The sequence below is a fragment of the Brachyistius frenatus genome, unplaced genomic scaffold (genome assembly GCF_029030835.1).
Source record: "Brachyistius frenatus isolate BFR_SWC_R1_liver_20210118 unplaced genomic scaffold, ASM2903083v1 Contig_44, whole genome shotgun sequence".
Classification (NCBI taxonomy): Eukaryota; Metazoa; Chordata; class Actinopteri; family Embiotocidae; genus Brachyistius; species Brachyistius frenatus.
The window spans coordinates 2,678,290-2,694,285 of record NW_027210643.1 but is presented as its reverse complement, the minus strand read 5'-3'; the positions used below and the strand labels follow the sequence as shown (position 1 = coordinate 2,694,285).

Below are 15,996 nucleotides of genomic sequence, written 5' to 3'. Positions count from 1 at the left end.
GAGATGATTCACGGGGTGGTTGTGGTTGTGGTAGCGGTGGTGTTGTGTGATCCTCAGCTCTTCATCGTTATGTTGCTCCGTTAAGCGGGCGTGACGCCAGCTGCTACACATGACCATGCAAATTGCTCACAACTGCCCATGTGATCTCCTCTTCATACCTTCATTCATTTACGATATATCTTTGATTGTTCCGCATAGGCCCACGTTGTGTGTGTTTCTCTGCGCTCTGTGTGTGTGTGTGTGTGTGTGTGTGTGTGTGTGTGTGTGTGTGTGTGTGTGTGTGTGTGTGTGTGTGTGTGTGTGTGTGTGTGTGTGTGTGTATTTGCATGCAGGCTTTTCACCTACGTGTACTCCCTGTGGAACGTCTTTGTCTCGCTTGCCTCTCTTGCTCTCCTACACCGTATTTATTCCTCCCTGGCACCTCCACCTCTTCCTTTGGATTCAATATCCTCAGATAATGAAGGAATGATTCAGTTGAGTTTAGCCCGTTGCTCAGATCAGAATGCGTCAGTATTTCTGTCTGACTGTGTGTGTGATGTCTGGCTAAAGCACCTCAAAATGCTGCCGAAGCAGGAACGTTAGCGCATATTGGTCTCTGTTCAGTGTGAGATTAAAAAAAAAAAAAAAAAAAAAAAGCTATAGTACATAAGTTGGAGCTGATGAATTAGTTGGTGGAGGTATGTGTTGCCACAGTGAGCAAATACCTCCTTTTTCTCTTCCGTCTGACAACAAAAGAGATGCCGCGTGCTGCCATCACATCCCCTCCCTTGTTTCGGTCTTCGCTTGCACTCATCCTTGCCTCTGGGCTCCATGGGATGTCATCCATACACAACACAGACACACACGTCCCCGCCCACGCTCGTGTTTTGCCATGTGGGCTGCAGCGTGTCACGTGACCGATGGGCCAGTGGGCAGCCGCTCGGCTCGCTCTCCGGTCAGCCGGATGTTTTGCAGCGCCATGCAGTCGGTGCCTCCTCCACCCCTTCTCCCATCACCTCCCATCTCAGCTCCTCTCACTCCATCGAACCCCTCCTCCCGGCACGGCGAGGCGGCCGTGGCAGCGTTAGAGCTGCGTAGTGGCAACTTGTGTCAGACTGTGGGGGCGGCCGGGGCGTGCAATGTCATCTCTGCTGAGACAGGAGGGGAGTGGTGTGCTGGAAGTGGAGGAACAGGAAGCGGGTGATGAGAAGCAAGCGGTGCAGCCAGGATGTGAAGGTAGAAAGTGTTTTAAATAAAAAAAAAAAGAGGGAGTGGCAGAGTGTTGGAGAAGACAGGTTGCAGGTGAGGTGGCAGCAGGAGGCAGAACACACTTATTATTCAGGGAGATTAAAAGAGTGATGAGTACGTGAGAAGAAGAGGAGAGAGGGGCAAGGGACCAATATTTGGCATTTGAGAGGAACATTGTCGTCATCGGTTATGCGTTAGTCACCACAGTACGTTCAGGCTTGTTTTCCCCTCTATTACAAATGCAAATGTCACCCTGTCCTTTTAATTATTTTACTTATTTTTAATGTCACCTCAGAGGGCAACACAGTGATGGATGGGAACAAACCTCAGACTCTAATGGAATGCCTTCACCTTTTACACCCACCCTCCTATAGGCTAAGCTGTGACAGGTAAACATTATTTGTTCAGAGGATTTTACGATAGGTGACAAACCTGTATTCTCAATTCTGGCTACCTCTTAACCTCACATTAGGTAAGATGACAAAAATAAATTTTGCTGAAAGATATTTATAAATTCCAGAGTCACAGGCCCAGGGAGGACAATTACAGCAGAGAACTGATAGCATGAGATGAATGATGTTTTTTTGGTTGACAAAATTAGATCTATTTTGTAACCTGTCTTCTTTCAGAGTGCAGCTGAATACAGATACAGAGTTTTGGTGGGTTTTTTTTTTAGCCATTAGGTAACATTTATATAAAGTCTCTCTCCTGGCTTTGATTAAACCCCTAAAAACTCATCTCTGTTATTTAGATATTTATATTTTTTTCCAGGAGAAAAATGGCAGGAAAAAAAAAAAAATCCCCTCATGCCTTAAAGCGGCTTAGATGGGGCTCCACACATTTGCCTTCATTCAGTAGGTGCTGACCTATGAATATGTAAATGTTCCCCACCTCAATTCTCCACCCAACCCTTCACTGTTCACCTGCAGCTCAAGCTGCTCGAACATATGTAACGCCCCTACCTGCCAGTTGATTGGCTCTTTACATGTGACATATGAAACCCTGGCTGTCTGAATCTGTGTTTTTAAGGCCGTTAGTGATAAACTGTAGTTCCAAATTGGAAATATTCAGCCAACATTGACTGCTTATTTCACTCATGATATGTCTTGTAGTATATCCAAAACACCGCATTGACATGTTAACAAGGTTAAAAACTGGATTTTCACTGGTGAGCGTCTTTAGCTCCACTGAAATATGTGTTATGTCTGAATGTTATACAGAAATCAAGTTCACTTCAACTCGTTGCTGACTGCAGTCAGCACTGAACAGTTTTCTATTTACTGGACTGTACGACTTATAAGATGATCTCACACTAACTTTCCACAGGAAATGAAAGACAGGCTGAGCTAAGGCTAAACTCTTCATCACACAATTTTGACTTTATTTAATTTCCTGTTTTTGCGAGATTATAAAATAAAATGAACGATCAACAATTTGTCGTTTTGCAACCAAATTTTGTTTTGTACAAATTCTTTCACGTTCAATTGGGCCACCAACCATCTTCAGCTAATCTACATTAAAGTCTCTTTTTTTTTTAAAGATAGTTATTATTGCAGCATTATTGATCAGCAATATAATGTTGAAACACTTTGAAATTCATCACCCCTTAGGCACAAGCTGACAAGGATATACACCAAAAAGAAATCCATTAAAACTTAAGCCTCCACAAATCAAGCATGTTTGATCACAACAACACATAAAATAAAATAAAATAAAATAAACTTTAACTGTAAAATGAATATGGTGATTACTCAATATGTGTGAGGCAGATGACCAACAAACACGGCTGAGATCAACCCTGTGTAGAAACACAGCATCTTAGAGCACAAAAACCAAGCTCTTCTTCTGCGTATGTGCTGCTGCGTGTCTCTGACGTGTCACTTCCTGCAATGCATATATTTGACACAAAACAAAATTAAACAGAAGGAAGCGAGAGGCAAACTGTCACCGCAGGTGGAGCCCTGAAGGCTGCGGGGCTGTAGTTGCCGTTGTAACTGCGGAGGCAGAGGCAGAGGCTGGTATTTAAAGCTGTGAAGCAGCATCAGCAGCATTTGCAGTGAGTTTATGAGCAAGTAAATGTGACAGACTGAACCGAACACTTCACTGTGTGTGCATTTCAGAGGGCACTGTATGTGTCGCAATGAATACATTATCATGTGGCAAAGCTGAAGCTGCCTGCCTCAACTGGCTTTGCACCATTCACTTTATTTTGTCACATTATGGGATCATTTCGACCAATTCACAGAATCACTCTGCCTTTGAGTCGCTGTGACATTGTTTCTCAAAAGACATGTTGCTTAAACGAACTTGTTACTTGAAGCACCACCTACAAAACAGTATTGTATGTATTGTACAGCCTCTTCAGGATTTCGCGGAGTTTTTTTTTGTGATTGTTGCAATTAAAATTGCTTCATTTTGCGACGGATTTTCTCAAACATTGAGATGTCATTTGTGGAGTTTGAAGTGAGTGTTTCCTGTAAAATTGCAGGAATTAGAAAAAAATATGCAAGTCAAGAAAGAAACATTTTATTTTTTTAAGCACTGCCTGATAAAGGAGTAAATATGTAATCACTTCCTTTTAATCATAATCATGCTTCACATCATAGAAATATTTTAGTTCTAATGTTTTATTTAATTTGTTGATGAGACTTCGAAAACAATGGGGCTAAAAGTTACGAAAAAAATCATAAAAGTGACATAGCTTTACAGAACAAACAATCTGTGATTTATGTAGAATACAACGACTACATAAGCTGTCAAACTATGAGCTTTAGATGCAGTTTGATTAATGTGAACTCGGCACACAGGCCTATTGTATGCACAAAAACAAAGTGCGGTGTCTTACAACTTGACGCGTATATGTGTGTGTATGTTCAACAAATCAGTCTCTCTCTCTGCGAAGCTTCAGGAGCACCTTGTGTGTCTGTGGCTTCACTGCTCTTCAGCAGAATTACCCCGCTCCTTCATTAACACTGGGGCTAAATCAGCAGCTGACAGGGGGCCAAAAGGACTTGGGCACTGATCTGAAGTAGATTAGGGAGGAGATTGTGTGCGCGCGAGTGTCTGTGTGCGCATCTCCACCCACCTTTCCTTCCCCTCGACCCGTCTCCTTGCAGCCTTACCGGGGACCGATCGATGTACCGTCCGTAGAGGATCTCGGCTTCATGGAGTCGTTACAGTCCTCCTGTGCGTGCATTGTAAATGGGCCCCATAAGGCCGTTGATAGGCCAAACGATAGTGGAGCAGAGTACAGCAAAAATAAAGGGAAACATGAACGCAGCCGCAGTAGTCAGTTCCTCTTTTACAACATCTTTTCGATTGCTTTATTGATCAGCCTGCAGTAGGATGGACAAAATCATAAAAAAAAATATATATATATATCATAATCCCAAAACAGATCAGAGATGGATGATTGGAAGATTAGTGTGTTCCAGAATAACACTGCTGTGCCTGGGAGTGTTTGGAAAGACTTCCCACTGTCAAGAAATTAAAAGTTCTTCATGAATCAAACAAACTGAGTGTACGATCAACCTGTTGGACCTCTGATGGAGACCTTGTGTTGTCACAGAGATTAAATATTCTTTCCATGTTGAGAAAATTCCACTTAATATGTCTCAAAGACACTTTGGCAAGTTTGAACAATTTACATCTAAGAACTGCACAGTGACCATCAAAAAAAGTTCTCCATTGCAAATGAGCAGCATTAAAGCATCTCTTTCTTCTCTCTGTCTCTTTTCATGTAATATTCAGTTTGTTCTCTCGCCCAAGACTAGTCTAAAAGCGTGTTGAAAGTGGAATGCAAGGTATTTGGCTTCAGACGAAAACACATAACATCAGTGTTTCAGAGATCAGTAATGGTGGTTCAAACTAAAATAATTTTGAGTTACAGGGCAGCGGCAATATTTTCTAAATAATCCCTTTTTTTCTCATCTGATGTTTGTCATAACATCCCAACGTGCAGTCAATCTGACAGTTGTTTGGGTAACTGCAAAGCAACATCAACAAATTGTCCTGATTGATAAAAGTCAGACAGCAAAATCATGCCAAAAAATGCTCTGTCAAAATCTAGAGGTTAGCTGATAATTATATGCAAACAAAGAGAACAAACAGAAATGATCCCCCAAGGCATGACTCATATTAGCGCGCTAAGCATACTCAAACACTGCAGAAACACTATAATTGGATCTATTTCTTGACACGTCCTCTGAAGGGCTGGAATGATCAAGCTTCAGAGATATTTTGACAATCTCATTGTTTAAGTCGTTTCTTAAGCAGAATTGCCGAACAGCCTCGAGTTCCAGCTTCTTAATTTCTAAGCTTTGCTTTTATTTATAGTGTGAGTAATAAATCTTTGGAAGTATTTCAACTGTGTGTTCAACAAAGCAAACAACATGAAGACACTTGCTGAGGCTTAAGGTAATTATGACAGACGGACAATTTATAGAACAATTTAGGTTGTAGATGGAAGTAAACAAATCATGCGCAGTACTTTACTTTCATACCTGGTTATAATATTGCAACATATGTGAAGGATTTTGCTTCTTATTCTGTATTCTGTATACATGTTAAAAGCTCTTCACCTAAATTTAGATCAGGACCCTCTTATGGTGTGTGCTTTTGCTTATTGTTGTGACCAAACATCTTTAAGCAGTTTTTGTCAAAATTTGTGACACAGTTTGCGATGTTTCATGTAATTATTATTATTTTATTTTTTTACAGAATAATTGTGGAAATTGGAAAATATTACAAGTCCAGGGAATTTTTTAAAATTTGATTTAACTTACATCTAATAAGAAATACTCATGCAATTATTTCCTCTGATAATAAGCATGCTGCACATCACAGACATCTTTTGAAACCTTTTAGCTCTCATCTTTTGTCTGAACTTATAACAACCATGAACTTCTGAATTATAAAACAAAATCCTTAGTCATGAATATGACATAGCTTTACAAAACAGACAGCCTGTGACTGTAACATAGAATACAGAATAATAACCTGCATGCAAAAATAGGTGCTTTAAATTATATTAATTCAACACATAATGTATGCACAATACAAAGTGCAACCTTTTACATACAACTGTACAGCTGCCTAAAACTCACTCATGTAATGTAGCACATACTGTCTGATTAAACTAACTCAAGGTAGTGTGTGACAAATTGTCATGTTAAGACCACATTTCCCTGAAAGCCCCATCAAGTTTTGCCATTTTTTACAGTCAACCAGCATGTGGTTTGTTTTGATGATGGGAGGTTGACATTCCTTGTTGACGGTAAATGAGTTATTTTTGTTGATAAAGCAATTTTTGTTTACTTTGTGCCTTCAATGGAGATTCAATCAGGAACCCTTTACTGTGGAGAAATGGCGGGAATTTGAAATTTTTATTAATTATTGTAATGACAAGATTTCCTCAAGGGACTGTATTTTACTTTTATGAGCCTCAATTAAATCCTCATGTTTCAATCGGCTTGCAGTTTTCTGTAGCAGTGTAGCTTTCTGTTCCCGCGTTGCTGCAGGGGGCTTTGTTTCCTGTATTTAAAATGAAATTAACTGAATTAGTAATGTGTGGTACGTCACCAGTAGATTAACAAAGCCTGACAGTGGGAATGTGTTAAGTATTTTGCTGTGTTCATGTTCAGGAGATTAAGTATGGTCATTAACCACACTGATGGCCGCATTGCCTTGTTTGCACTGTACATGCACGCACACACACACACACACACACACACGCACACACTCACACACTCACAGTCATATTCTGTGAACTCTGGTTTTACAGCATTTAATCTGAGATCTCTCGCTTTTTTTTTTTTTCCCTCCACTCGCATCCTGACGTATTTTTTTTTTCTTGTGCAGTTTCCTTCCCTTCTGCTGCCCCTATTCTCACCAACTCTTCTGCCCGCCCCTTCCCCAGCCCCCCAGCCCCCCACCCACCTCCCATCAGTCCTCCTCGGTGCTCGGGTCACCTGTGTTGATTTACTGTCAAATCTTCCAGGATTATCAGTAATCCCACAGCAGTAAAACCTGTTTGCTGACATCTGTGCTGCCTCTAACAGTGTTGCTGTTTCCTGCACACACACTGCCCTACATACCAGAAAAAGCCAGTCTTCCTCCTCAGAAAAGAAAAAATAAATAACAGAGAAAAAACATTAATTTTCCACATCAGTGCATTCCAATTGACAATATTCTGCTCCCCTTTTCTGTGGTATTTTGTTGTATTTGACTATAATGTGCAGCTGCTTTCTACTCTGATGGAGTAGGGGGTTAGTGTGAAGTTATTGTGGGTAAACAGGTATGATATTGGATATATTCTCACACGGTCACAGATCCTCCCGTGGGGTTTCACCCTCAATTTAAGAAGACTGGTTTTTTCGACCGCTCTGAGGGATAATTTAGCCGTCACTCCTCACACTTCACTTAGTCAGTAGGTGTTCAATCGAACGAAAATACTGTCATGCATCTGTGAAGGATCTCCTTTTCATTGCGGATAAATTGAAGTTGAAATAGAAAATGACTGAGACAAACAAATCTTAGAAGATATTAGTTTTATTGATTCAGCTGTCCTCGATCTGCAATATGTAATAATACCAGACTATGATCCTATAATATTACAGTTTGCAATGGAGCGCAATTCATTTATATAGAAATACATATTTTTCATGATCTCTCATAGTGACACATTATGAATAAGCTAAAAAAAAAAATACAAGTTAACATGTTCTAATACACTATTCACAGTGATGGTCACGTTTCTATCATCACTGTGTCCCAGTGTCACAGCAGAACGTGAAATAGACACGCCCGTCCACTACAGTAAAACGTGCTGGTTACAAGTTTTGTAAGCGTGACACTTATCAATATCACGTGACGAAGGATCATGTGACCAAGGTAACGCAACAGAGTTATTGAGACCAAGAACAAAGAAACTGTCCGTGAATGCAGGAGGTAACAACGTTGCTCTTTAGTTGTTTTTTTTCCGAACCCAAACCATGACTTTTTGCTGATAGTTTAGATTTCCTGTAACTCTCCAAATGTCCTCTGTATCTCTTCCCCAGGTGGTGTACAAGAACAACGACATCCGCCTGGAGCTTTCCCGCCTCGCCCGCATCGTCGACCCCAAGATGAAACTCCAGGGCGACGTGGTCTTCAAGTGTGAAAACGTCCCCACCCTCGACCCCATCAACTTCGAGACCCCGGACTCCTACCTGGCTCTGCCAAAATGGAACACCAAACGCGTGGGCTCCATCTCCTTTGATTTCCGCACCTCCGAGCCCAACGGGCTGATCCTCTTCACACACGGCAAAGCCCAGGACCGGCGGGATGCGAAGGGCCAGAAGAACAACAAGGTGGACTTCTTTGCAGTGGAGCTGCTGGACGGAGGGCTGTACCTGCTGCTTGACATGGGCTCCGGGACCATCAAGGTCAAGGCCACCCAGGCTAAGGTCAATGACGGCGCCTGGCACCACGTGGATATCCAGAGAGACGGTCGCTCAGGTAAGGACGGCGAGGAAAAGGTTCAAAGAGAATTCCAGTGGTCATTTTTCTTGCGTTGTAACTGAAACAGATGTTCAACTTCGCTGCTCCGCGCAGTTTGTAAAAGTTGTTAAACTCAGATCAGCTCTGTGCTTTGGGAAAGCGCTGGAGTCTCGTTAATGTTGCAGTTTTTCATTTTTTGCTTTCACACAGGCTCACACAAAATAAAATATGGCTTCAATCAGGAAATTGAACTCCTGGCTCAATTAGAAATATTTTGCCTTTGGCTAAACAGCACAGTGTATGAATTTATAGGCAGAGAGCTGACAAGGCAACTAACAAACTGGCACAAAAAACAGTCATAAAAACAAAAGAAATAACAATAGGGCTTTCGCACCTTTGGTGCTTGGGCCCTAATAAAGGCATGCAAGTGCACAAAATATCCTAAAATACAGTGAAGAATAACTAATATTCTTTGTTGTTGTTAGTTGCTATGGCGATTTTGTATATTTGATTAATATAAGTCAGGAGCATCTAAAAAATTATCCACACTTCTTTCATTATCCCAACAATAACGACTACTGATTATTTTAAAAACAGTGATCAGGTTTCTAACGGCCGCTGCTTGGCCAGTAGGTCAGAGTTTTATTGGCCCGGCAGCCAAAAAAAATAAAGATAACACTTTTCCCATAATTTTGGTGATTTATTTTACACAGTACATAACTACTGATGTTTCTTTTGGATGTGGTTATATGTGATATAAGAACAGAACTTATGATCATAACATTTTAGTGCATACCGATGACCTTAATAAGAAACTCTTGTGTCTCGAACTGAGAAAACAAGGAGATGTCTCCTAAATGCCTCAAATACAGCATATCAGTAGACGCTAAAATCAACTGACGTTGCTTAAACGCTTCACATTAGTGGGGCTAATGCACCGTAAAGGTTGAATGCCACCTGCTATAAAACTCAAAAGAAGAAGAAGAAGAACGCCTCATAGATTAGACCGGCATTTTGTCATCCAGGGCGATCTCTCATCACCATGCTCCTTTCTGGAGGAAAACAAACCCGCATACTACATTGACAGCGGAGGAGAATCGGCGGAAGTTGAGACTTTTCTCCAAACCTGTGCTATAAACTAACCGGTTTAAATCATAATGCTAAGCCGAACAGTTGCTGTGTCGTTACTTGCACCAACAATGATGTGAAAAAGTCTTTATCTTTACCCGAACATGTCCGAAAAAAGATCCTTATAAAAGGGCGTCATGGCTCCACTCCAATACAAGGGAAGACGTCAAGACACAGTGGGTTAAAATGTAGCTCAGTCAGTTGTCAGAGCACAGAGCTGATGTGAGTTACCATATTATTTGTAGAACAGGACTAACAAATAAATAATAAATCATTTACTGGTAATTTGCACACCTCGAGACTCGGTGAAGTAAAGTAGATGTTGACAGAGGACACCTCCGGCCCCTGATGTGACTAAAGAGGGATCAAATGAAACCTTTTCCTTTTTTTTTTTTTAATCTAACCAGCGTGTTCTACCGCAGGCAGAGTGGACATCATAATAATAAAGAGTCATTTATTAACTCATTTAACTCTATTAGTTTTCTAATAGTTTGGATTTGTAGCGCCATTTTAAATTAAAGTCTACGGCGAGGGTCAGTTGTTTTCCCCCCCCAAAGGGGGCGGGGACGTGCTGAAAGCCAAAGTTCCCGGATGTGCTGGTCCGCTCCACGTTCAGAATCGTAGTAGATGCTGGAATTGACTGATGTTCCATGAACGCCTCACAGGTGCTCGCGGGGCTGCGCTCAAGAGTGCCCACAGAAGGTCACGGCGTCGTGTGCGGCTCAAACAGGTGTGTGGCCAAACGTGTTCATTTAGGTGCACCGGCAGCGCATAATTTAGCAGCACCAGAGATTATTTCACCAGCAAGTGTTACGTCTCCCACTTACTCCGCTAGTTTACTTATAAGATAGCGGAGTGAAGTCGGTCTGCCCGCTTCGGATAAATAGTAGTAACGAAAACCTCCCAAATGGCGAAGTCTTTGCTCGTCAACATAACTGCCAACACAACTTTCTGCCTTTGAACTTAAAAGTCACCAACACAAGTTAGTTTCCGCTTGTTAGCGCACACAGAGCTCAGCTGCTGCCAATCAAACATTTCAGAGTGCCGACCAATCTGTCTGTTAAACCGCGCAGCTCTCCACGGTGGGGGGGATTTTCAGACGAACCTTTGACACTAAAACGCCCGGCAACTTAAAAACATTGCTAAAATAATACTGCATTCAGGAGAGGGCGGAAATAGGATAATGACGTGTTCAAAAGCAGGTCTGCAGACCCGTGCGCGAATCAAGATGCATTTATACGACATTATTTTAAACGTGCTCCCGCTGCAGATTCTGATTGGTCCTGGCCATTGGTGACGTTGAACCCTGACCAAAGCATCAGATGCATACATATTTGAATCTAAAAGCTGCAAAGCTTCAGTTTTTAAAGCCTGTAACCAATAAATACTTTTTGTATCTTTAGCCTGTCCACCACTGCAGGCTGAAGTATCGTGTTACAATAAGATTTTGTCCAGACATTCACGGTCTCCAGAGGACGATCCCCTGACATTTTCTCCAGCATGTTGCAATTGTGAATGTGTGAACATGCTGACTTTAGCATGTAGCTCAAAGCACCTGCTATGACAAAGTCCAGCCTTACAAAGGCACCGACATGACTCTACAATCTAATTTTCAAATAACTGACTAATTAATCAGCTAATTTCAAACAAAAACAACAGATAAAACTTACTTAAAATATAAACTACAAAATGGTAATATGAAATATAACATGATTTTTTTTTATGTGTAAGGTTTGTCAAGAAATCCTACAAAACTGCTAATGGCAATGTGGCTGCGCTTCACTTGTTGACATTGTTTAAGTTAATCAAAAGTGATGTCAAGAAAAAAACACTACAATACTACATCATTGTAAGCTCACAAGGCAATTACACCAGCTGTAGGACTTGTAACCATGTTACTAGATATTTCAGCATTTCCCTGCATCACAACCCCAGTATGATGTAAACTTCTTTAACAAATTAATTTCAGCGATGATTCATTGCCGGGACAATGTTGTATCTCTAGATAGCTACTGAGTCTATTTCCCCTTTGCTTCCTTCCATTTGTACGTCCGCTGACCTCAAACGCGGCCAAATACACAGAAAGTATTCGAAGAAGATTATATTAGAGAATGGGGTTAGAAACTTCTGTTGCCTTGAGCTCCAAACCCAACACAATGTCTGCATTAGGTGAGATCCTCCAGAGAACTCGGCTGTGTTAGTCGGCGTTGCAGCCTGTGTTATATATCAGGTTAGAGCAGCCAATTTAGCCGTGTGTCAGAGCTCGCTGCTTTGATTAATCACCGGCACAGCCCCTAGTGCGATAGCAGATGAGAAAGTAGGATTTTCACAGGGGGAAAAAAAGGAGGAATGAGACAGATATATGGATACTAGACTGAGGGATGGGTAAGACCGGGCATAATCACACTTGTGGCTTGAATGAAATGTTAATAGGTGTTGCGAGTGAATTAAATTTCTTATCCACAAAGAACTACAGCTCGGATCTCTCTGTCTGGCTGCAAGGTGAATGTAACATAATGTGGGAACTCAGCATAACACAGTTTTCAGAGAAGCTGAATCTGCCCTTTGTGGAAAAGGTGATCTTTTCATCTGTTTGGTTTACTTGAGCTCAGTGAGGGCTGATGGAGAGGAGCAGAGACGTAAAATGGGACACGTGGAGACAATCCGAATCTTCACTGTAATTAAGTAGTCATGTTTAAACAGCCAATCTGTTGTCTTTAGGTCATAAACCTGACCGATGTTCATGTATAATTGAAAAACAGCTTAATAATGGATATATATATATATTTTTTTGGTTGTTGAGTTAAATTAATTTACATGAAAGGCTTGTTTTCGTTTTGTATGAGCTGATATAAACAAAAATTTAGCATGACCAGACTAAAATGTAATTATCTTCACTGTCACTATTTTGGGGGTCATACAGATTATATATATATATATATTTTTTTTGTTCTGATCTTGGTACCTCCCTTTTGTTATTATTAGCAGTGTTGGGGAGTAACTAGTTACATCTAATATTTACAAAATTAAATTAAGTTAAGAAAAACATTTAAATAAATCAAATTGTTGAGGATTACAAAGGGGATGAATCTGAATATATTCTTTTAGACAAACATCTTCTTTGTAGAACATAACAGTAATTTTCCTGATTTGCATCTTTTCGCTTTCTGTCAATGTGTAGGCAAGCTTTATTCATTTGGCAGCATGTGTTAAAATTGAGAGCAGTTTTTTGATTGGTTCCCTTGTTTGAATTTGTACCACCTCTTGTCTTCCAATCAAATGACGGTGCATCGCTCGGAGTGCCCGTGCCGAGATAGCTGGACATGTGGTTACAGAAGACATTCAGGGACCATTGTGAAAAAACTGTGAACAGGACAGAGCCCTGTTGATAGATCTGTCATCACTCAGCGTGGAGTCGACCTGAACGTAGACGTGGTTTGAAGTTATGGGAAAATTTTTTCCTTCACTGCAGTCAGATGTGATCTCCATACTTGTGATTTGTTTTTGGCGGTTTTAAGGTTGAAACATTTTAATCTTAATTGAGGTTATTTTGAAGAGGGAGGCTTACACTGCACTGTTGACATCAATTTTCTGAAACTTTTCAGCTTCATTAGTCTGTTTTAAAATTAGAGTAGAAATCAAAAAGTAATCATACAAGTTTCATTACTTTGATGAAGTAATTAAAGTATGTACATAAATCAATTTTTAACCGGGTCACGAGTAATCTGTAACCTTTTACCTTGCAAAATTAAGATTCCCAACACTGATTAGTACCTAATAATATATGTTAAATGTGTGAAATAAAATTTAGATTACAACAATGCAGGTAGTCTAGTTGAGATCAATCTGGGGGATAAATTGATCCGTTTAGAATATTAACGTGATAATCTCTGCTGACTGCACCTTTTGTGTTAAAATGCAGTTGGGTTTATTCCATTCTGCTGTCATAATGCACAATAAATATAAATTGTGAAATTGTCTGAGGGAACATATCCTGTAGAAATGTTTACTATGTGGCAGTGCAGCTCTTTGTGCTGCTGGAGACAGCGACACACCGTGACCTTCTGCCAGAGGACTGGTTATGTTGTTGGATGCAAGCTTTTTTTTTTTTTCTTTTCCTTACAGATTTCTTTTTCTGCCCTCTATTCTGTAATTTTGTGCCTCAAATAGAGTTCCCCTGTAGAGAGTGTTGCAAAGTCGGTGAACGGTGCAATTTTGGCTGCCAAACACAGGTTTGCACCTCCACCTTCTCCAACCACATTTTAGCACAGAGTGATGTGCTGTGTTATTTCTGTCAGCCTCGCTCGCAACTTTGCTGCCGGTGCACCGGCAGTTTGTCAAAACTTTTGGATACAAAATTATCAACAGTCTATCATTTTCACCTCTCTCCTTCCTTTGATGAACGATAAAAGGGCTGTCAGTCTCTTTGGAAAGTACCAACCATGGTAAATATGGGGCAATAAATGTCACTTCTGTTCACTGTTATTTCAGGAATTTAGCAGACGCAAGTGCTATTTTCTTTGGCACCCAGCAAATATGACACTTGATTTAAAAAAAGAAAAAAAGAAACTCAACAAGAACCAAGTAACATTATCTTGTTCCATTTGATTACATGACATGTTGACATGTGCATTTTTGCAACGCAGCGTCTGACAGTAGTCGCCTTTTCTTCCTCCAGGCATCATCTCGGTAAACAGCCGCCGGACCCCTTTCACAGCTAGCGGGGAGAATGAGATCCTGGACCTGGAGGGGGACCTTTATCTGGGGGGTCTGCCCGACAACCGGGTGGGTTTGGTGCTGCCCACCGAGCTCTGGACCGCTATGCTTAACTACGGCTACGTGGGCTGCGTCCGGGATCTGTTCATCGACGGACGCAGCAAGGACATCCGACAGATCGCTCAGTCGCAGAACATGACCGGCATCAAGTCCTCGTGTAGTAAGGTGACGGGGAAGCAGTGCGACAGCAACCCCTGCAAGAACAACGGGGCGTGTAAGGAGGGGTGGAACCGCTTCGTCTGCGACTGCACCGGGACCGGCTTCTGGGATAGCACCTGTGAGAGAGGTGAGACTCCTTTCTGGTCCCTCTCTGTGTCCTTCATGTCTTTTTGTCTTGAAGTGATTGTGTTGACATGTTATTAGGTTTGCCAGAAGGTTTATGGATTTGTTAGTGAAAGGCAGAGCAGCTCTCCTTTTACATGCTGAAAGCTTTTATATCAGTCAGCTTATGGAATAGTGTTAATTTTAGACAATATCTTAGTGTGCTTTACAAGATGCAAAATGTCGACAATGAAGTAGTTTTGCGGAGTTAAAATATCTTCTCTTCCCTCCTAAATATGGTTGCAAAGTGGCAGTGATGAAGCTGCTGCCGACTAATAATAGCTTTTCTAAAGCAACGGACAGTTCTCTGTTTCAGCAGACAGCCAGAAGTGTGACTTGGGACACTTCCCTCACATTATTTATGGAAGCTTTGCTGAAAGATTTAATAGGATTTCACTTTTGTGCCAAGTGGCTTTAGAAACCCTTTTTTTTTTTTTTTTTTTTTGCTGGTGAAGGTTCTGCAGAGAAATTGAACTTCTCCCAGTTGATGAAATGGGCTCTCCTTGTTTGAGTTTTAAGAGCTTGGGTGCATAAAGTTTTTATGAGACGGCGAAGATAGGGATGCTCCGAGCTGTGGGAGAGTATGTTATCAGACTGTTATTTACATTGTTTCTCGACTTCTTCGCTATTTTACAGAGATGTTTGGGGTTCAGGCGAGGGCTGCAAGTACTTTCCTAAGAACATGAGGTCTGGAAAGAATTGTACTTATTTGAGGGATAATGAGCATCTGAAGAGCAGGTTGTTACTGTGAAGGATAACTATAGGAGGTGGGATGAGTATCTGTGATTAACAAAGCCAATTTAGGATACCAACATGTAAGGATTATTGTTTGGAGAATACATTCAGGTGGAGACTGAAACATTTTCTTACTGTGTTGTCGATACTGTAACTTAAAATCAGAGCAACCCAAGGACCGGGTATCAAACTTTGATGCTTAAATAGCACTTCCAAATTGGTTGGGTAGTATCTATTGTCGAAAAATGCCTTGTCATTCAGTACCAAATTTACATACCTACATCCACACTAACACGTTTTCATTTTAAAACGCATAACTTTGATACGTTT

The 15,996-nt window shown here is 41.1% G+C and overlaps 1 protein-coding gene across 3 annotated transcripts in view; it reads left to right on the top strand.

Annotated features, from left to right (window-relative positions):
• Nucleotides 1-15,996, top strand: part of LOC138623546 (neurexin-3b) — a 301,858-nt gene that overhangs the window by 81,956 nt on the left and 203,906 nt on the right. For all 3 annotated transcript variants that reach the window (XM_069703129.1, XM_069703128.1, XM_069703130.1), the window contains 2 exons: nt 8,286-8,724; nt 14,513-14,896. In XM_069703129.1, coding sequence (XP_069559230.1) covers nt 8,286-8,724; nt 14,513-14,896 — 823 coding nt within the window. The remainder of the gene's footprint in view (nt 1-8,285; nt 8,725-14,512; nt 14,897-15,996) is intronic.